Source organism: Solanum verrucosum, unplaced genomic scaffold, assembly GCF_900185275.1.
Source record: "Solanum verrucosum unplaced genomic scaffold, falcon-dt-bn FXZP01000094.1, whole genome shotgun sequence".
Taxonomy (NCBI): Eukaryota; Viridiplantae; Streptophyta; class Magnoliopsida; order Solanales; family Solanaceae; genus Solanum; species Solanum verrucosum.
Window position 1 is genome coordinate 459,242 of NW_026019970.1, and position 23,076 is coordinate 482,317.

The 23,076-nt window shown below is 33.2% G+C and overlaps 2 protein-coding genes across 3 annotated transcripts in view; one reads left to right on the forward strand and one right to left on the reverse strand.

The window, feature by feature from the left end:
- Window positions 1-22,648, reverse strand: part of LOC125817095 (PHD finger protein ALFIN-LIKE 1-like) — a 115,044-nt gene extending 92,396 nt beyond the window's left edge. The window contains exon 1 of one of the 2 annotated variants that reach the window (XM_049496673.1): window positions 22,638-22,648. The gene's annotated coding sequence lies outside the window, so the exon portion shown is untranslated. Of the gene's footprint in view, window positions 1-40; window positions 52-22,637 lie in introns of those variants that run through there. The other variant, XM_049496672.1, reaches the window with a different exon arrangement.
- Window positions 17,386-17,913, forward strand: LOC125817060 (agamous-like MADS-box protein AGL61). The gene has a single exon (XM_049496645.1). It carries the CDS (start codon window positions 17,386-17,388, stop codon window positions 17,911-17,913), a length of 528 nt encoding a protein of 175 aa, XP_049352602.1.
- Window positions 22,649-23,076: the final 428 nt, after the last annotated feature.

Sequence of the window (23,076 nt, forward strand, 5' to 3'; positions counted from 1 at the left end):
GTTAATTCAAGTCAATTAGTAGTAAGTCCAACTTAATAATGGAAAAATTACCTCACATGATAAATTAAGACGCATTATGGTTTTACCGTGATTTTCTTATTAAATTTGAATTTTTACTCTTCTCTGAAAGAAAGTTAAAGCATTACCATAACCGACTTTACTTTTCCTGAAAGAAGAATATAATTCTCTACCATATTTGGTTTTTCTTTCCTTAGGGAAACATTTTAAACTTTGTAAATTGAATACCCTTTTTTCATACCAAGAACACAATAGCATCCACAATATAGTCTTTTAGAGAGTTTTGTTTATGAAGAGATTTTCTCTCTACAGTTTTTATGTTTTTAATTAGTTTTTTTTTTATAAAAAAATGTAGGTTAATTGGCCATATCATGCAATATATGTTTCTTTTAGTATAATTTTATGTGTTGTCTAATTTGTCGTCATATGTTTTGCAATTGTAAGCTTTCACATGTCGCCCTAATTATTTCGAATCCAACAAGACACAATATTTATTTGAAATGACAGTAATTTAAAAAGATTATCTAATAGAGATAAGACACAAGTAGCATCTTAAATTATACCAGAGCTAAAGACCTTGTTGACTTCGGCTCTTGTTTTAACCTTACCCGAGAAGGGTGTGGATTTAACCATTTATTGTGATGCTTAAGGAGTCGGGTTAGGCGGTGTTCTGATGCAGAAAGGTAAGGTGATCGGTGATCGCCTATGCTTCTAGACAATTGAAGACCTATGAGAAGAACTAACCATGATTTAGAGTTGGCAGCTGTAGTGTTTGTGCTTAAGCTATGGCGACATTATCTGTATGGGGTGCATTGTGAGGTCTTCACTGATCGTAGTATTCAGTACATCTTCATTCAGGGGGATCTGAACTTGAAGCAGCGCAGATGAATTCAACTATTGAAGGACTATGATATCACCATCTTGTACCATTCAGGGAAGGCCAATGTGGTGACCGACGCTTTGAGTAGGAAGACTTCTAGCATGGGAGTCTTGCCGCTTGGATAGAGATGTTCAGAGGTTAGCCAATAGTCTTGTCCGATTGCAGATTATTGAGGAGACCGGTGGCTTGATTACTTTCATAGAGGCTCATTCTTTCTTAGTTGAGAAGATTAATGATCGTCAGTTTGATGATGAGAAATTGTGTCTCATTCGAGACAACGTGGTGAGAGGGGAAAACAATGAGGTTTTCCTTGATTCTGAGGGTGTCTGGAGGATTAGGGGCAGGATCTGTGTGTCCAATGTGGGTGAGTTGATTAGATTGATTCTTAAGGAGGCCTCTTTGTTCTTGATATTTCAACCATTCGGGAGCGGCGAAGATGTATCGTGATGAGAGTTAGCAATACTGGTGGTGTGGCATGAAGAGAGATATTGCCGATTTTGTTTCCACGTGCTTGACTTGAGTAAGGTCAAATGTGAGCACCAACGGTCCGGAGGTATATCTCAGGGGATGTATATTCCTACTTGGAAGTGGAAGCGAATCACTGTGGACTTTGATATAGGTTTACCTGCCATCGTGGGTGATTATGATTCTATTTGTATTGTTGTGGATAGGTTGACCAAGTCCGCTTATTTCATCCAAGTTCGGGTGAAGTATACGATAGATAAGTTGGCTCAGCTTTATATCAGTCAGATTGTGCGACTACATGGAGTCTCTGTTTCTATTGTCTCTCATTGAGGTTCTTTGTTCACTTCCCATTTCTGGAAGGCTTTATATCATGGTTTGGGTACTTGGTTAGATATGAGTACAACTTTCTATCCTCAGATAGATGGTCAGTCCGAGAGGATGATTCTGGTGTTGAAGGACATGATTTGAGCTTCTGTGATCGATTTCGGTGCTAGATGGGAACAACATTTACCTTTAGTCAAGTTCGTCTACAAAATTTGTTACCATTCTAGTATTCAGATGGTCCCAATTGAGGCGTTGCATGTCAAACAGTGTAGATCTATAATTTGGTGGTTTGATCAACTGAGACGGACTCTTTAGATACAAACTTACTTAGAAATGCTATGGAGCATGTCCGTATAATTCAGGGTATATTGTTGAAAGCCTTGAGTCGACAAAATAGTTATGCAGATCGGAGAGCCCAAGCCTTAAAATTTATGGAGGGCGATCATGTTTGACTTTGAGTGTCACCCATGAAGGATGTAATGAGGTTTAGAAAGAAGGACAAACTTAACCCTAAATTCACTTGACCTTTCAATATTTTGAGCTGAGTGAGAGAGATGGCCTATAACTTGGCCTTGCAACCTAGCTTGTCACTTGTGCATCCTATGTTTCATGTCTCCATACTTCAAAAGTATGTGTCGAATGAGTCTCAGGTGCTTTCACTTGATTCAGTTGTGTTTGGTCCAGACATGTCTTTTGAGAAGGAGCCTATAACCATTTTGGATAGGCAAGTCTGAAAGCTTAGGACCAATGAGATTATTTTAGTGAAGATGCGGTGGAAGTACCGTTCAGTTGATGAGGCGACTTGGGAGATAGAGTCGGATATGCGTGTCTGATATCCTCATATTTTTTAGGGTTTAGGTACTTTTGTTTGCTTTATGTTCGAAGACGACATGGTTTTTAGTGGTGGATAATGTAATGATCCAGTTGGTCATTTTTAATTATTTTTATAAAATTGTCGTTTTGACCCTTCTGATATTGACCCCGAGTTATTTTTGATTGAGTTTTGAATGTTGATTGCGAAATTTGAGTAGGAAGTTGAGAATTTATAAGTTTCGTGTTTTGAAAGGCTAAAGTTGCTTAAAAGTGATTTTCGGTGTCTTTTGAAGTTTCGAGTATTAGAATGGAATTCCGTCGATTCCATCAATCTCGAGATGTGAAAATTAATCTTTCAGAGTTTTCGTTTTAGATTCAAAGTCTTCTGAGGATTTGAGGTCCTAAGTTGGAAATTTATGAAAATTTAGCTTTTGGCTTGACTTTGGTCAACATTCGGGGTTCAGATGCACGGATCAGAATTTCGAGAGTTCCTTTAAATTTGGGAATGATTCTAGACCTAAGTGAGGTCTTGGTTGAATTTTCAGAGGTCCCGAGCTCATTTTGGCATTTTAGGTGTTATGTTAGTTTCTGTAACTTTTACGTATGTAGGGTCAAGGAGAACTTAGATTCGCATTTCGATGATTCCATTGCGTTGAGAACATCAAATTTAGTCAATTTGCGTATATGATTTGTGTGTACGGGGTTCTCAACAAATCTTGAAGGTACATTTTGATTTATGTTTGGCTGTGTTTTGCCTGTGTTTGGAGGCTTCGTTTTTGCAAGGACTTGTTCGCTTCAGCGAACTTCACAAAAGCGAAAGAGCCTACGCTTTTGTGAGAGGCGCCACTTTTACGAGGTTTACAAAAGCAAACATGTGGTTCGCTGCATATATGTCCGCTTAAGCGAACCTGAATCCGCTTTTCCGACATCTAAAAGGAGTTTTGAGCATAAATTTTGGGGTTTAAGCCCCATTTTTCATCTTTGAGAATTGTAAAACTCTTGGAGGTGATTTTGAAGACATCTCGTGTGCTAAATCATTTGGGTAAGCTATTGTGACCCTAAAACTTTATTTTCGATTACTCATTTATGAATTTTAACATTGAAACTTGAGATTTTGATTGGCAAATGACAAGGTTTTTCAAGAACTTGAGTTCTACGCTAAAATGGAAATTGTGAACTGATTTAACTCCTTTTTCGAAAATGGTTTTTATCAATGAGTTTTAAATGCCTTGGGTAACATTTTCAAGTAAAGATTTTATGGATACATATCTCATTTATAGAATTGGATTTTGAGTTGATTGACCATTTTTCAAAGAGTATGAATTGAGTATTGTTATTTCCAAAATCTTATTGTGATTACTTGATTGAAATAAATTGTGTGCCTTTGGACATTGTTCAGAAAGGGAAGACTCAAGTCTTGGATTTACCATTTGATTGAATTAAGGCAAGTGATCTCCTAAACCTTGTAAATCTATTTGAATAGTGTATTTCCCTTCATTGTGTGTGTTGAGGTGTAATGGGAATGTGGTGATGGGATCATTGTTCCACTTGTTTAACCTTAATGAACACAAAGGGGATTAATGAAAAGGTAATGTGTTGATCATAATGCTTTGTGAATTGTCTTGTTATGAACCTTATGTTGGTTGATTGATGAAATCTTTTGAGGGCATTAATATGGACTTGAATTGCTTGAATTGTTTTTTCTTTCTTATGGTGTAAAATTACTTATTTGCATTTATTGTGTACACCATGATGAGACATGTGATGTTATGCCAAAGGGAAATGGTTTCGGCAAGTGATGTGATATAAAGCCGAAGGAAAATATTTATAGCTAGTGATATGATATAAAGCCAAAGAGAAATGATTCAGGCTAGTGATAATGTGCCGAAGGGAAATGGTTCCGACAAGTAATGTGATATTATGCCGAAGTGAAATGATTCTGGCAAGTGATTTGTGATGAGTAGTAGATTTACATTCATTGAGGCCTTTTTTAGTTCAATAATTAGTGTCCTCAATGCCTAGTTATGTCTTATTCTAATGATATTTTGATGATTTACAACTATGAAGGCTAAAGGACAAGGCGATGTGGATACTTGAAAGAAAGGCCATAAACACTGAAAGAAGTGTAAACTCTACACTGGGAGTCATCTAACCAAAATGACAAATAGCCCAAATGACATGACTTCACCCGAAATTACAGTGCTCACAACTGAATATAATCGAGGTAGGTCGGCGAATCAAAAGAGAAACAACGACTCATCAAAATTGAAAGGCATAGAATATGATCATCATCGAAGGTTACAAGACTTGAATAAAAAATGAAGGCTTGAAAGGTGGAAACGGTGATCCGTCGAATGTGAAAAGCATACTCGAACGAGTTCGCCTGCTGAGGTTCAAACACCTGCAACCTAAAGCAAATGAAAGGCGAGCTGAGGAACGGACGATGATCTGCCGATCAGCTTCGACGAGTCCGACTAATATCACCGATCGAGTTGGTCACGTAGTGAATTTTAGGCCAAATTTTGGATGACTATAAATAGCCTAAAGGAGAAAGAAAATAGAGAGGAGAGATTTTTGGCCAGAGTTGGAATAAAGTATTTTTCAGAGCTTTGTGTATGCGATATTTGACCTTGTGAAAAACATCTTTAGTTTGGAGTTTTTCAACTTTACTTTTTCAATTGACAATTGGAAGTTGAAATCAAAGTAGGTGTTGATTATAATTGCTTAATTTATCACATCAATGGTTGATATCATGATAGGTATAATTTCTTTACTTTTGGTGATGGTGGCTAAAACCCCAAGTCTAGGGGTGCTATTATGGAGTTGGGTGTTGATTTAATATAGTGGGTATAGTGTTTTGCTATATTTTATTGTTGTTCATTCATGTATTTAGGCTAACTAGCATGAGGATAACTTATGGGTTAAGGTTGGAAACTTAATCCTATTTTTTATCTTCGATTAATGCTCATAAGAGATCGATTGGAGTGGGTAATTAGTTTGATGCATATAATTTAAGTTTGATTTCTAGAGTATGCTTGAAAGAGAAATTATGATTCAGATATATTTTTCCCAAATCTGCTTGAAAGAGAGATATCGCAAGGTAATGGGTTGTTTTGCTATTCACATTGATGAGACTGAAAAGAGATTCTATGAACTAATTCTATGAGATCGAAAGAAGATTAATGTCATTAAGTTGACCCAGTCTATCCATGATTGTTTAGCACTATTGAGAAACACAGTTACCTCTATGTTACATCGATTCCAATCTCCACACTCCCAGATAACTGGTTAATTACTTGAATTCCCAATTTTTTTATTTAATTGTGACATTTGATACTATGAACTCTTTTAGTAAATTGGTGAAATCATCCACACATTAGTCTTAACCTACTACAATGAACAAGTATGCATTCTTAATTTCTTAGTTGAATTCTTATCATTATACCATTCCTTGTGGTATTCGACCACTACTCTTAGTTGAGTATTTTTATTGACAACGACTGCTTACTCTTCGAATTTTTTTAGAGTAGTTTTAGCGTTATCAATATGATATAAATTCGAAGGGAAATGGTTTCAGCTAGTGATAATGTGCCGAACGGAAATGGTTCCGGTAAGTAATGTGATGTTAAAGATGAAGGAAAATAGTTTCAGCTAGTGATATGATATAAAGCCGATGGGAATACTAATATCACTGAGTTGGTCATGTAGTGAATTTTGGAAAACAATGAATAGCCCAAAGGAGAATGAAAATAGAGAGAAAAGAGTTTTTTAGCCAAAGTTGGAATAAAGTATTTTTTAGAGATTTGTGTATGAGATATTTGATCTTGTGAAAAATATCTTTAGTTTGGGGGTTTTCAATTTTACTTTTGCAATTGACAATTGGAAGTTGAAATGAAAGTGGGTGTTGATTATAATTGCTTAGTTTTATCACATCAATGATTGCTATCATGATATGTATAATTTCTTTACTCTTGGTGATTGGTGGCTAAAACCCCAAGTCTAGGGGTGCTATTATGGAGTTGGGTGTTGATTTAATATAATGGGTATTATGGTTTGCTCTATTTTATTGTTGTTCAATCATGGATTTAGGCTAATTAGCATGACGTTAACTTATGAGTTAAGGTTGCAAACTCAATCCTATTTTCGATCTTCGATTAATGCTTGTAAAAGATTGATTGGAGTGGGTAATTAGTTTGATGCATATAATTTAAGTTTGATTTTTATAGTTTGCTTGAAAGAGAAATTATGATTCAGATCTATTTGTCCCAAATATGCTCAAAAGAGAGATATTATAAGGTAATGGGTTTTTTTGTTATTCAAATTGATGAGACCGAAAAGATATTCCATGAACTCATGTTATGAGATTGAAAGAAGATTAGTGTCATTGCAGTTGACCCAACCTATCCATGATTGTTTAGAACTATTGAGAAATACAATTACCCATATATGACATCGATTCCAATCTCCACACTCCTAGATAACTGGTTAATTACTTGAATTCCCAATTTTTTTTTGTTTAATTGTGACATTTGATACTATAAACTCTGTTAGTAAATTTGGTGAAATCACCTACACATTTGTCTTAACCTACTACAATGAACAAGTCTGCATTCTTAATTTCTTAGTTGAATTCTTATCATTACACCATTCATTGTGGTATTCGACCACGACTCTTAGTTGGGTATTTTATCGACAATGACCGTTTACTCTTCGAATTTATTTTGAGAGTAGTTTGAGTGTTCTTAATATGATATAAATTCAAAGGGAAATGATTTTGGCTAGTGATAATGTGCCGAAGGGAAATGGTTCCGATAAGTAATGTGATGTTAAAGGTGAAGGAAAATGGTTTTGGCTAGTAATATGATATAAAATCGAAGGGAAATGGTTCCAATTAGTGATATTGTCACTCCCCGAGCCTACACCCTGGACGTAATTGGCACTCGAGAACCATTGATGGTCCCCAAGCTAGCCCTTGGCCTGGCTCAATGCTCAGCATAAGACTTACTCAACAATAGATGAACTCAAAAGTAAAGATTTACTGATTTGTCTTAAAAATAAACAAACTCAGAAATGTCTGGAAACATTCAACTAGACAAAAGAAGGTAACTCAAGTCTTAAACATTAACAATGGGAATGGAAAAAGAATCCTCAACTACTACTGTCTACAAAGCCTCTAATAATTAGAATGGAAGTCGGGACAAGACCCACGACATCCTAACAAAATTAGAAGTAAAAGTGGAATCCTTCGGAAGCAAAGAGACTCACCAAAACAAATCTGAAACTACAAGTGGTATCAATGTAGCGCCTGTTGATGACTCTGAATACCTGTATCTGCATCATAAAAAGATGCAGGCCAAATGGCGTAGTACATTGAATGTACGAGCATGTAAGGGGAACTCCGAAACATAAACATAATCTTGAACGGATAAAAAGAAAACATATTTATCTCGTCTCAACTCATTCAACTCAACTCAAGGATACTCAACTCAACTAAATATAAAAGCAACAATAATGATGTAGTATAAAGAAAGCTTTTAAAACAGTAGATAATAACTAAATGTATGTAAAAATATAGTAATAAACTCTTTACTCATATTTGGGAGATTCTCTAACTGACAACCATCACTATAAGCTATGTGATGATACAACGTTTCACCCACGCTGCCAGAACTGTCTTACACCTTGCCGGAGTATAAGACATTCTCAACTAAGTGGATCCACTAAGCTATGCTTAAAAGCAATAAGGAATCATCTAAAAAAATATGATCTTTTACCCATGTTGGCATACATGGTTTATGAGGATTTTGAGTTGTCTGAACTCATCCCCATAACGGTGCTCAATACTACTCCCAATAATATATATATATATAAACTCATGCTCATATGTTTTTAAAAAAACATAACTCTTCCTCAATTTGAGATAATTACTTAAAAGATTGCTCTTACAAGAGATGATGCTCAAAAACTCCTCATGAACTCATTTAGAAATCAAAGTTTCTTCTCATTTTTAATGTAAAAGTTTTACATGTTTGGGAATACTTAGTCCCCTCTTACTCATTTTTAAAAATGAAACTCAACTCAACTCTTCTCATTCTCATACTCATTTACTCAAGTCTTAAAACAAGTTATAAACGATTGTAAAAAACTTCTCAAAAATGACTCAAAAGATTTTCTCAAACTTAACTCTTAATCTTTACTTGAATTTGAAATGTGAATTCAAGAGTTATGATTCAAATATATATGATATCTCAAGGATTAACGAAGATTTTAAGTGTGGATATCAAGTAGAGAACCTAGGTATGATTTGAGGGAACTCACACGGAAAGAAGGAAAGAAGGGTAGGGGACCTGGCGACCCTGGCGCACTGAGTGGCACGACGTCAGCTCCAAAACTACTGAAGGTGGTTTGGGGTGCACTGAGTGGCGCGGTGCGCCAGACCCCAAACTACTGAACAATATTTTGGATGCTATGCTGGCGCGGTGCCCCACCCTTCTACCCGAATTTTTGATGAACTTTCTTATTTCAATTCAAGGCCTAACTTATCTAGAATTGAATAACTTACTCTTAAACTCATTTAGATTCACAAACCCAACAAAATTCATTGAAAACCTACTTGAATCACATCAAGAACAACCCTCATTCTCAAAACCCTCACCTCAAGAACTCAACTAGGCTCCATTGTTAAAGAATGAAACATAACCTTAAAGAACTCCTCAAGAACTCAAATCAATCAACCTCAAGAACAAAATTATGGATGAAAATCACATGAGGGTAGGGGACCTGGCGACCCTGGTTGAGTGGCACGAGGCGGCAATTCCAAAACTACTGAAGGGGGTTTAGGGTGCACTGAGTGGCGTGGTGCGCTAGGCCCCAAACTACTGACAGTAGTTTGGATGCTATGCTGGCGCGGATCCCCACCTTTCTACCCAGATTTTTGACGAATTTTCTTATTTCAATTCAAGGCTTAACTCATCTAAAATCAAATAGTTTACCCTCAAACTCGTTTGATTCAGAAACCCAACAAAATTCATCGAAAACCCACTCAAATCACATCAAGAACAACCCTTATTCTCAAAACCCTCACCTTAAGAACTCAACAAAACTCCATGGCTAAAGAATGAAGCAGAACCTCAAGAACTCCTCAAGAACTCAAATCTATCAACCTTAAGAACAAAATAATTCATGAAAATCACATAATTGGCATGAGGGTGAACACACCCAACACTATTAAAGTTTACATACCTCGAAAGAATCAAATTCTTGATAAAAATCCTCAAAGCTCGCAAGAATCTTGAATCCTTGAAGCTTTTTCTCCTCTTGAACTTCTCTCTAAAACCCTAAGTGTGTTTAGGAATTGTGAAACTGATCTAAACAAGTTTAGACCCCTATTTGGGTGAAAGAAACGCTTAAGACTAATGGGGTAAGGAAAATACCCCTCCTTAAAACGGATGACTCGCCTTAACTAGACATGTTATACTCAAACAGACATATCTCCTTCATCGGAACTCAAAATTTAGCAAACTCGGCGGAATTGGAAAGCGGACTCAAAGTTCTTTCATTTGATACATTATGGGCCACCTAACCCGTCCTATACTTAAAGTTATGGTCGTTTTAAGTTAACCCAAAACTCACAATTGAAGACTAATTTGCAAAATTCTCAATTTAGCTATTTTTAATTTAGCTCTTTTTAAGACCGAAGTGTTACAGATATTGTGCAGAAGGAAACTGGTTCCAGTAAGAGTTAGTTATTATGACTTGATGCATATTGATACTTGTGTAGGCTACAAGTTTGGTACCATGTGATTTCTCTTCTTCTTCTTCTCATATTTTAGAGGCTTGTCAAAGAAGTTTCGAGAGGTAGTTGCTTGTCATCCCGGTGGACTCTCTTGTTCTTATTTTATGCTTTGTTCTATTCTAGAATCAAAGTTATTGAGACTTGTAATTATCTTTCATTTCCTCACTTTATGTGTAGTGAGTTGTACACGTGACAATCAGGTTTTGGGGTTATAATAAAATGAATAAGTTTTCCGTTCTATCTTGTTCTTGTTTTACTTTCCACATTTCTTTCATTTTGTTGCATTTCAGGCTGACTTATATTAGTGGAGACTAGGGCTAGGCAAAAACACCGAAAAACCGAAATACCGAACCAAATCGAACTATTTCGATTTTGGTATTTCGGTATTTCAGTTTTTGGTTCGATATTCAGTGTATGTTTTTGTATTTTTTGATATTTCGGTTCGGTTTTCGGTATGTAATTTTTGTATTATTTGGTATTTTGATTTACCAAAATATATTATATTAAATAATAAATATTATAATTTTAATTAAATTAGGTCAAAACTCTTTAAACCTTTTGGTCTTTTCAATTTTTTTACTTTACTAAATTCTAACTTTCTAAGCTTTAGCAGCAGCCAGCAGCCGCACAAGCAGCAACAGCTGGCGACCAGCAGGCGACAACCAGCAGCAGTCGGTGACCAGCAGCCGCCAGTTACGTCAACCAGCAGCCGCCAGTTACGTCAACCAGCAGCAGCCGCCAGTCCCGTCGACCAACAGCACGCACAGCAGTAGCAACCGCCAGCCACCAGCCCCAGTCGACCAATAGGGCTCAGGCAGCCGCAACACCACGCACAATAGCAGCCGACGACCGGCAGGCGACAACCATCAGCTTTCAGGTATTTTTTTCTTATAAATATATAAAAATAATTTTAAGTTTTTAACTTGCATTTAGTCAATTACTTGAGAATATTTTAGTGCATTTGGATTTTGATCTATCCATTACAATAAACTAATAAAGATTTCAGATTTGTATATTTTTAATTTTTATATTTAAACTTTATTTTTTAATTTTGATTTGCTCATTTGTATAATTGTAATATTGTATTTTCTAGCAAAGGGTAAAATCTCAGACAAAAAAAAGAGCAAAAGTAATAAAGAAAAAAAAACCACAATGAAAAAATGCATCCAACTATCATTTTCTTTTCCTTATTTGCTCCTTAATATTCTAAGTGTCAATTCATTGTGAAATAGTTTTTTTTTAATTATATAGATGGCTGAACAAAATCAATCAAATGTGGGTGTGGCTAATCAAAGTCGAATAAGTATGGTTGATTCTACGAATAATACACCTACTACTAGCAATGATGCCTCAATTGGCACAGAGGAAACAAAAAAAAGAAAAGAAATGGATCCTAGGTCTACTGTTTGGCAACACTTCGAATTTTTTTTTGAAAATGGTTTATTAGTTAAAGCAAAGTGTTTACATTGTAAACAAAACTATGCTGCTAATACAACTAGAAATGGAACAAGTGGATTGAGACAACATTTGACTAACCGATGTAAAGTGTATAAGCCCCCGCCTGTTGCACTTGGCATTAAAAAATTGTTAAATATTCAAAGTAACAGTTCTTCGATAGAGAGTTGGAAATTTGAGCAAGAGGTATGTAGGAGAGCTTTAGTTGAGATGATAATTTTGGATGAACTACCTTTTAGTTTTGTTGAAAAAGAAGGCTTTAAGAAGTTTATGAGTAAAGTTCAACCTTTGTTTCAGATTCCTTCTCGTAGAACCATAACAAGGGATTCTTATGAAGTTTATGGTGAATTGAGAATGAATTTGAAAATGTCTTTTAGAGAAATACAACCAAGAATTTGTCTCACAACAGACACATGGACCTCAGTGCAAAGAATCAATTTTATGTATTTGACTGCTCACTTTATTGATAGGGATTGGGTGCTTCATAAAAGAATATTGAATTTTTGTCCTATCACTAGTCATAAAGGTGAGCATTTGGCTGAGTGTATTAGTAATTGTTTACTTGATTGGAACTTGGACAATGTCTTTACTGTTACGGTTGATAATGCCTCTTCAAATGATGTGGCAGTTTTAGAGTTGTCCAAAAAATTAGATATGTGGGGAACTAATATGATGGAAGGTAAGCATCTCCATGTGAGATGTATGGCTCACATACTTAATTTAATTGTGCAAGATGGTTTGAAAGAAATTGGTCCTTCTATCAAACGGGTGAGACAAATGGTGAAATATGTTAGATCATCTTCTACAAGGACAAGAAACTTCTTGAAATGAGTTGAAATGCAAAAAATAGAATGTGATAAAATGTTGTCTTTAGATGTGCCTACTAGGTGGAATTCCATATATTTGATGTTGGACACGGCAGAAAAATTTGAAAAGGCTTTTGAGAGGTTTGATCTTTATGATGGTAATTTTAATTCTTTTCTTGCTACTGATGTGTGTGAAGATGGAAGTATTGCAGGTTCAATTCAATATGAGGATTGGGCTAATGTGAGGAATATCACAAAGTTTCTTGAAAAATTTAATGAGCTCACATTGAAAGTTTCAGGTTCACGATATGTTACTTGTAATGTTCATTTTGAGGATATATGTGATCTTGATGCATACTTGAAAGTATGTATGACAAGTGATGATGTTGATTTGAGTAAAATGGCTTCGGTGATGAAAGAAAAGTTCAAGAAATATTGGGGTACTCCTGAAAAGATGAACAAAATGCTTTTTATTGCTTCTGTTTTGGATCCACACAATAAATTTATGTATGTTAGTTTTGCTCTTGAAGAATTACTTGGGGAAGAAAAGGGACAGATAGTGAATAATGAAGTAAATGCTTACTTAAAGAATTTGTTTGCGATCTATGTAAGTAAGTATGCAAAAGGTTCTAAAAATCAATCATCTTCATCTGACTCCTCTGATTCATCTACTTATGGTCTTTCTCAAAATGTGAAAATAATTTTTTTGAGAACTAAGTTTTACATGAAGAAACAAAAGGAAGATTTTGGAAGTTTAGGTGTTAAATCTGAGTTGGATAGATATCTTCTTGAAGACCAAGAGCCTGAATCTGATGATTTTGATATTTTGATTTGGTGGAAAGTTAATTCTCCTAGATTTCCTATACTTTCACAGTTGGCTCGAGATGTATTGGCTATTCCTATGTCGAGTGTGGCATCGGAATGTGCATTTAGCACGGGTGGTCATATTCTTGATCCCTTTAGAAGTTCATTGACTCCCAAATGTGTGCAATGCCTTATTTGTGTTCAAGATTGGCTTAGACAAGAAACTAAGCCTATTTGTGTTGAAGAAAGTTTGGAATTTCTTGAAAAAATTGAACTTGGTAAGACTTTTTATTTTTTATTTGTTTTTGGAAAAAATAAAAGACTTATTGTGTTGTATGACATATTTGATTTTCTTATTTATAGAGATGGCAAATAGTGGAAGAAACTCTTCCATTGTTGATCTATGATTGGCTTGCAAGTCTCAAGTATTTAATAGTGGTGAGTTTAATACGTCATTTATTTAATCATATCATTTTTTTTAATCTTAAAAGTAGTATTCTAACATTTAATTTTATTTTAAAAGGTCCAAAGTCGAGACAATGAATAAAGGTGTAAAGTACCAAGTTTTGTTAGTGTTTTGGTAATTTTGTTGGCACTTGAGACTTCAAAGTGGTCTCATGGAAGAAAGTCAAGAAACTACATTGTTGCTCATTATTGTTATTTGTTATTGTTGGCACTTGAAACTTGAAAGTGGTCTCATGGAAGAGGCTACATTGTTTGTTGTTCATTATTGTTGTTTGTTATTGTTGGCACTTGAAACTTGAAGGTGGTCTCATGGAAGAGGCTACATTGTTTGTTGTTTGTTATTGTTGACACTTGAAACTTGAAGGTGGTCTCATGGAAGAGGCTACATTGTTTGTTGTTTGTTATTGTTGACACTTGAAACTTGAAGGTGGTCTCATGGAAGAGGCTACATTGTTTGTTGCTCATTATTGTTGTTTGTTATTGTTGGCACTTGAAACTTGAAAGTGGTCTCATGAAAACTACATTGGTGCATTATTGTTACTTATTAGATTGTTATTGTGTTGTTGTGTAATGGCATGATCAATTGATTACTGTATTTGTGAAGTGTAGTGAAGTTTATTTACTTGTTAAATTGTTACTTGTTACTTGTTAGTGCCTTTTGGCCTATTTGATAGTGCCATTTTGGACTAAAACTGCCACATCATTTCGTATTATTCTGAGGATTCATTCATTTTGATTCGATTTTTGAGGGGGATAAAAATGGATTTAAATGTTTCCTTAGGAAATTAAAGGTTGATAGTGTAATTGAGTTGCCCTACATTCATTGAGTAAAACTATGGTATTTTAAAATAATGTTAAAGAGATTTGTATCACAGCTCTTTGCCTATTTGTGTAATTGTGTGTTACTTTTTGAAAGAAAAAAAAGAACAATGATAACAGCAAGTGTGGAACTTGGAAGTTGGAACTACTCACAAGGCTTTTTTAGTAGTACTTAATTTAAATTTATAATTTATTGGCTTTTACACTTTTAGTAGTATTTTAATTATAATTTATTAACAAGGGCAAATTTCAATGATAATTGATAACGGCAGTTTTGTAGTTAGTACTTTTCATCATACAATAATTTAAAAAACAAAGTAAAATAAGTAAAAAGATATAAATATAAATAAAATAAACAAAAAAATTACAAAATTTTAAAAAGCCCACTAAGCAGGCCCATAACAAAAAAATCGAACTAACAAAAACCGAACCGAAATAACATAAACCGAACCAAAATAATAAAAATTGAACCGAACCGAATTATTTCTGTTCGATATTCGGTACACGTTGTATAAAAACTGAAAACCGAAAAAGCCGAAAAAAAACTGAAACCGAACCGAAATACCGAATGCCCAGCCCTAGTGGAGACTAGTGCCATCACGTCCACTTTTGAATTGTGACATGATGACACTTGTTACCTTCATCTATAAATGGGATGAGGATGACCACACTACAATCAACATGGGTTGGGGTTCAATAATGGGATTGTCCCACATTTAGCAACAGTTCTTAGGTTCAAAACCTAAATATAAAGAAAATCATTTTGAAAGTGTCAAACAATGCACAATCTAGATTTAATTGAAAATGCAATGCAGACTTTACTTTGGTCAAAAGAAATTTGTTGAAATACATTAATGGGGAAACTAACTAAATATTCTATAAATACAAATTAATTACAAATATATACCATTTACCTTGATGCCCCTGAATAATTACAATATATTCCCCAAGTGATATTTTTGCTTAATTGATACTATATATATATATATATATATATATATATATATATATATATTTGGTCAAAACAAATCTGTTGAAATACATTAATGGGGAAACTAATTAAATATTCTATAAATACAAATTAATTACAAATATATACCCTTTACAATGATGCCCCTGAATAATTACAATAGATTCCCCAAGTGATATTTTTGCTTAATTTATACTATATATATATATATATATATATATATATATATATATATATATATATATATATATATATATTTGGTCAAAACAAATCTATTGAAATACATTAATGGGGAAACTAACTAAATATTCTATAAATACAAATTCATTACAAATATATACCCCTTACATTGATGCCCCTGAATAATTACAATAGATTCCCCAAGTGATATTTTTGCTTAATTGATACTATATATATATTTGGTCAAAACAAATCTGTTGAAATACATTAATGGGGAAACTAACTAAATATTCTATAAATACAAATTAATTACAAATATATACCCTTTACAATGATGCCCCTGAATAATTACAATAGATTCGCCAAGTGATATTTTTGCTTAATTGATACTATATATATATATATATATATATATATATATATATATATATATATATATATATGTTTGGTCAAAACAAATCTATTGAAATACATTAATGGGGAAACTAACTAAATATTCTATAAATACAAATTCATTACAAATACATACCCCTTACATTGATGCCCCTGAATAATTACAATAGATTTCCCAAGTGATATTTTTGCTTAATTGATACTATATATATTTGTGGTATCATTAAGATTTATATTCATAGATTACTTATTAATCAATGATACTATAAGAGTATATCTAACGAAAAAAATATTTAAAAGATAATCTAAAGGAAAAATATTTTTAAAATTAAGATAAAACAAAACAAAACAAAAAGGAACTAACAAACAGAAAAATAAAAACAAAATTTTTAGTTAACCGAAGAAAATGAAAGAGAAAAAGAAAATATTCTTAATTGTTAGGAAGAAAGAAATAAAAATAATAAAGTATTTAATCATTATTTATCTCATATTTAGTTTTTTCATTGTCGTTTTTGAGCATAAATTTTATGGATTATTCTTACGTTGTTCATTTTATTGGTAGGATTAAATTGGAGTGGAGATAAAGAAATTCGGAGCACAAATAAATTTAAAACAAGAAATCATATAAGGAAATCAAGCAGACAACCTAATGGATTAAATTGAATATTATATTAATATACATATATATGTAACCTTATGCGGGAGGCTATGCAGTGTAAATTTTTTGTGCCAACGGTGTATATTTAAAATTATTAAGAAATGCGGTATGTGAGTTTAACATTTTATGCTATTTAGTGTACTTTTCTCATTTATCATCTTATTCAAAAAGTGAAGAGGTATTTTTTCTCAAATTCAAAATCTTAAGGGAGAAAATGAGCTTTACTCTTTTATTTTGAAAAATATATTCTCAGTAGCTTACCAAAATTTGGTAAAATTTACTAATCATATTGAAATATTTATTTATTTGACTAGATACTTGATTTTCTTACCATATAAATTTATTTTGTTACTATAATTTTTAGCATGATGCAAGAAATCTACCTTTTATTGTACTATTTGGCTAGAAACTTATTACAACTATAAAGAATTTTTTGTATAAATAATCATCTTATTTCATTTTTATAAGCACCACATTTTCTTGAGTGTTTTTATCAATAAACTTATTTTTTTAAAATCATATTTCCTCAAACATTGAGTCATGGCGGAAAAAAAGACTTTAGGACGTCAAAAGATTTCAATGGTCAAAATAGAAAATGAAGATGCTCGATACACAGCATTTTCAAAGCGCCGATCGACATTATATAAAAAAGCTAGTGAATTGGTTGGGAAATACGATGTTGATGTGGGGATAACATTATTTTCTCCAACCGATAAACCCTACTCTTTTTTTCACCCTACAATGGATGCGGTTGTCAATCGATTTTTAAGTCCAAATACACAGGCAAGTGAAAGTAATCGTATTGCTATTGCAAATTCTCGAAACAAAGTGAAGGAACTAAAAGTTGAGTTTGATGAGCTTGATATCATAGAAAGGGGTCTATCTAATTCAAAATCAGGCATGGATGAAACTGACATGAAAAAAATATGGGAATCTATTATGAAATTTAATGAAGAGGAGGTGAATGAACTCGAGCTTTGGTTGAACTCTGTTGATTTTGAATTGACAGCGCAGCTGGAAAACGATGTTTCTTCCTCTACACAAGCACCTCCAGAAAATGTTGATTAAACATATATTGATTCCTAATATATTGAACTTCATGCGTTGTAATAATTAGATTCAAAGTCATGCATTTCGAATATTTGTTTGTTTTGTTTCTAAATTTAGTGATGTTACTTGAATTCATTAGTGATCTTCGTTTGTTTGATGTTTGATTCGTTTGTTAAAATAGTCGTGTACTATTTGAGAATCCGTCTCCTTGTTACTTGTGGTCTGGATGATTAGGTTTAGTCGAGCTTGCGGTGTTGTATTTTGTTCCTAGTTATATTAATAAATTGATTAGTGATTTGTTTGACTTACTTGCTTGATTAGAGAAGTTTTTTTCGTAACAACTATTATTATTTTCAGTTTCTACTATAAAATTTAGGAAAAATAACCTAACAAGATGTATGATTAAATCAAAGTAATTTGTACTTCATTTAAGCATCTACACATAATTTTTTTACCCTATTTTTATTATTCCATGCCATTCCAAAAAATTACAAAAATCCTTCTTTTCCACAATTTCTCTCACTTTTCCGGATACATCACTGTAAACTATCACCCCATGATTTTTTTTTCTTTTTTCACACCTAAAATCACTCCATGGTATTACCAATTATCTCCATCACTCTATTTTTGAATTTCAAATATTTTTTGTTTCCGACTTATCGATTGCAAGTTATTGAAAAGACTTCTTCATCTTTTGTTTTATTCATTTTTTTAAACTCCGCCACAATTCCTCTCAGATCTCTCCCAAAACCTCTCCCTCTCCTCCTCCTCCACCACACCAATCACTATCCTCTGTCTACCTTCCTCCAGCCTCAACCTTCGTTTCCACCCTCACCCATCTATCACCACCTGATCCATCCTCATATGTGATGACGGCACCAAACCCGATACAAACTCAATAAAATTCACTTTCAACATATGGAAATCCAGCCCAAATCTCTTAATCGGATTCTTCGTCGAATCTCATAACTATGACTTAACCCATAAATCCTGGATCTACACCATGGAAACCTAAAAATACTCAATCATGTTTATAAAATTCAAGATCTTAAACTTAGAAGAATTTTTTATCATTTTTTTTGTTTCAGTAGATCAAATTAATGATTTTTTTTCCAATTTTTTGTTCTTCTTCCTTTTCTGATATACGGGTTCAGTTTTTTAATGTATCAAGTTGTTTTTATTTCTTAAATTAATGTATACTGCCTTTGTTTCATCATTATGATATATCACAATTTTATCAAGAGTTGTTGATGGCTCCGTTAAGGGATTTGGATCGAGATCCATGGGACATCGTCATTGTTGAAAGTGAAAAAAGCTACAAGAATTGATATAGAGCAAAGAAAAAAGTGTGGAAGGATTTTTTCATTTTTTTATTTTTTTTTTGCTTTTAGCAGATCAAATTATTGATTTTTTTAATTTTTGTTGCTTTTTCTTTTAATGTATCTAGTTGATTTTGATTCTAAAATAAATGTACAATTCATTTGTTTCACATTTATGATACATTACAATTTTATCGTGTATAATATATCTTTTCAAATATTAGTTTTGATACATTACCCTAATTTATTGAAACACTTAGTATTTATCATGTTAGCGGACCTGTTTTTCACAGAACTAAACAAGAAGGAAAATATTTCCCCCACCCCAAAAAATTGAAAGCTTATACCCATATTGTCTCTTAATAGTACTATCTTAAGTGAAAATTTAACATGGTAATAGTTATTTGACCTGTACAACTCCATAGTTCAAGTTGCCCACTCCATAGACAGATTTTCATAGAACCCATACACCGTTTGTCTATTGTTTGCACCATCCATATCTTCCACCTTGTAGGAGGACACACATTTTTTTGTCAAACTACGAGCTTAGAGAATATATAAAAAACAGGCTAAGAAATTACACAATTTACCTTTATATTTTTCACAAATAAGGGATTAGGTTTTATTAGGATTGAGGAATTTGGTCCAAGCTGCAAATTACCTGGTCCATAAACTCCCAGTATTAAAGTCCTATACTGAAGAAAAGAGAAAACATTCATCAAGGCAAACTCTGAAGTATCAAACGTCTTTAGTGAAAGAAAATAAGCAAGAAAACAGAAATGGACAAGCATATTAACGTGAATATTTCCTATAAAAGTCATATATACTGGAGTAAAGAGAAGTTTATCAAATCTAAGAATTCATCTCCATTAATGGGAGCTTAGATCTTCTTGCAATGAGAAGAAGAAAAGAAACTGAAGAACTGATACAATGTGAGCAGTGATTTCTGAGAATCAAAACTAAACAGCATTCAATGATAGAAGTGTGTATATATACAATTATGAATAATCTATTCAACTAACTAACTAATTTGACAGCTAATCAATCCAGCTAATAGTAATCAGTAACTAACTCTATCAGTAACTAACTATGACTCAGCATTACAAGATAAATATCTTGGCTCAACAAAATTATTTCCACAAAGAAAGCTCTGAAGTGTCAAATGTTGTGTTCACCAGGAGAAATGTAAGAGAGAAAAAACTTTTAAATATGAATGTTTTTTACGGTCTCTCACCTATTTGCGTAGGAATTAAACCTTTTAAGTAACTACTAATGATATGAGCATGCTAGGTGATCAATTAGGGTAGTTGAGTGATTCATAAAATTTTAGGATTGCACAATGTAAACTCAATCAATGAAGCCATCAAAAGCTACGAGATTTATTATCATTTGGAGCAACACACTACCATGAGCAGCCAGCCATAATTCCCCCAAACTCCACATCAACCTACACACTGACCTAATCCCAGTCAACTTCACAAGTGCATAAAATTTACACTCTCCAGCCACTTAGTATGGAAATTGTAGTTGTTATCTTGATTCCCCTTTCTTTCGAAAAGCATTTATAAATTTGTCACATATAAGCCTCAACACTTGCACAAGATGAGTGTCACATAAATGCAAATAGCAAGATGGATGTGTAGTCATACGAGAATAAACAAAAAGAAAAATGATCTCATCATATCCATTTGGAGGTGCAAGTTGAGTTTACATGATGAGAAAGGTCGTTTGAGATGGTTTGGTTGTGTCCTACTTAGATCTCTAAATGTGCAAGTGTATAGGTGTGAACCATGATAATTGAAGGTTCTAACAGGAATGAGATAGACCTAAAATCAAATAAAAGATTCTCGAATCCATGAGACTTAACAAAAAAAAACAGAATGCAATAACAAAACACTCACCTATAGTAGAAGTTGTTTCTGCAAGAAGTTTTTTTAGACTGTATATAGATTTATATATCAGTAGAAAATATATGTAAATTAGTCTTAGAGAACCCCAACTTATCAAATATCGGAATGAAACAGGTCAGACTTCACAGGAATAAAAGAATGGAGCGAGATGGATAGTGCAAACATCATATAGCTGCCCCATTTCGGTTGAGTTGTTGTTAAATACACTTATACTATCACTTTCTTCGCAAGTTTCCTACCTCAACTATCCATTGTTTCATTTAACTACCTAACCATCATTCTATTTGTATTAAAACACACTTCGATGTTGAGTTGGCCTTCACATGCCTATTGTCAATTAGGAATAAGAGTTTCATACCTCAACTATACATTGTTCATTTAACTACCTAAACCATCACTCCATTTGTATTAAAACATATTTCAATGCTAAGTTGACCTCCACACACCTATTGTCCATTGGATTTAAACATTTGGCCGACTCACCATTGAGATATGTTTCAATGAAAAGGTAGTCATAAATTAGGTTGCCAACTGAAAGTTAAGAATAAAAAAGTGTGACAGTTAAATGATTACAATCATATGAATTGTCCATTTATATTATTTATTTTTATTTGACATTTTGGCCTCTGTTCTAATAATATAATAAAAAGAACGGAAAATTACGCGGTTAAGCAAACTTATAGTACTTAATTACTCATCATAGCTATAGTTTGCTATAATTACCACTCGCGACTAACATTATACATTAATTACGTGGGTTGACTTGAGTTTGTATAATTAGTCACGTTTGTATATGTATAATTCGTCACATTTGTATAATTCGCAGCTAACAATTCTTTGTTTGATTTGTATTTGTATATGACGACGATTTCCTTTGATTTTTCAGTTTTGTCATCATATACATTCAATCTTTTTGTGTATAACATTTTAAAATTTGTATAAACGTGTAGTTTTTTGATTTTGTATAATATGATTTATATATAATGTAATTTGTATAATATATTTTGTATAATTGTTTAAAGTTCATATATTTATGTTTGTATCAATTTTTTATTTCGAGTTTTATTATATTTGTAGAATTCCAGACTTTATATCACTCAATTATACAAAAACACGTGAATTATACAAACGTACTTGCGAATTATACAAATTATTGTCCTCTCTCGCTCACCTCTCTCCTCCCTCTCCCAATCTCGCTCGCCTCTCTCCTCCCTCTCCCAATCTCACTTGTCATATATACAAATGCATATGTATAATATACAATTATCTAACCGATATACATATACAATTCACCTCTCTCCCACTCTCTTCCCTCTCTCGCTCGCCTCTCTCCTCTCTCTCAGTCTCGTTCGCCTCTCTCCTCCCTATAACATGTAGTTACGAGTTGTCATTATCAAACTATAGCTATGGAGAGTAATTAGGCTATTTTTGAGTAGCTATATGCGAAAGTTCCTCTAAAAAAAATTGCAGAGTTGTTAATTCAAGTAATTAGTAGTAAATCCAACTTAATAATGGAAAAATTACCTCACACGACAACTTAAGGCGTGTTAGAATTTTGCCTTAATTTTCTTCCGATGAAGGCAAAAGGGTTTAGTGGAACCTTATAATTGACCAGATTGTAAATTGGACCCTTCAACTCTCCAAAGTTTCAACTAGACACCTCAACTCAAACAAAATAGAAATTTTAAACTCTTATATCAGCCGGTGTTCCTCGCTCGATCTGACATGGATGACACATTATATCCACGTAAAAAATAAGCCATATCATATCCATCTAATTAATTTAATGGTCACAGTGCTATTTTATATATTTATTTTATTAAACAAATAATTACTTTTTATGAAAATGATTTTCACTTTGTTCTCACTAACCCTAACCCAAAAGAAAGTCTATTGACAGCCCCATTTGAGCTTACAATTTTATCAAAATTGATATTAGTATCAATAGAAGA

What these genes read in the sequence shown, in the direction of transcription:
- LOC125817060 (XM_049496645.1), top strand. Translation starts at nt 17,386, where the DNA reads ATGGCGGAAAAAAAGACTTTAGGACGTCAAAAGATTTCAATGGTCAAA.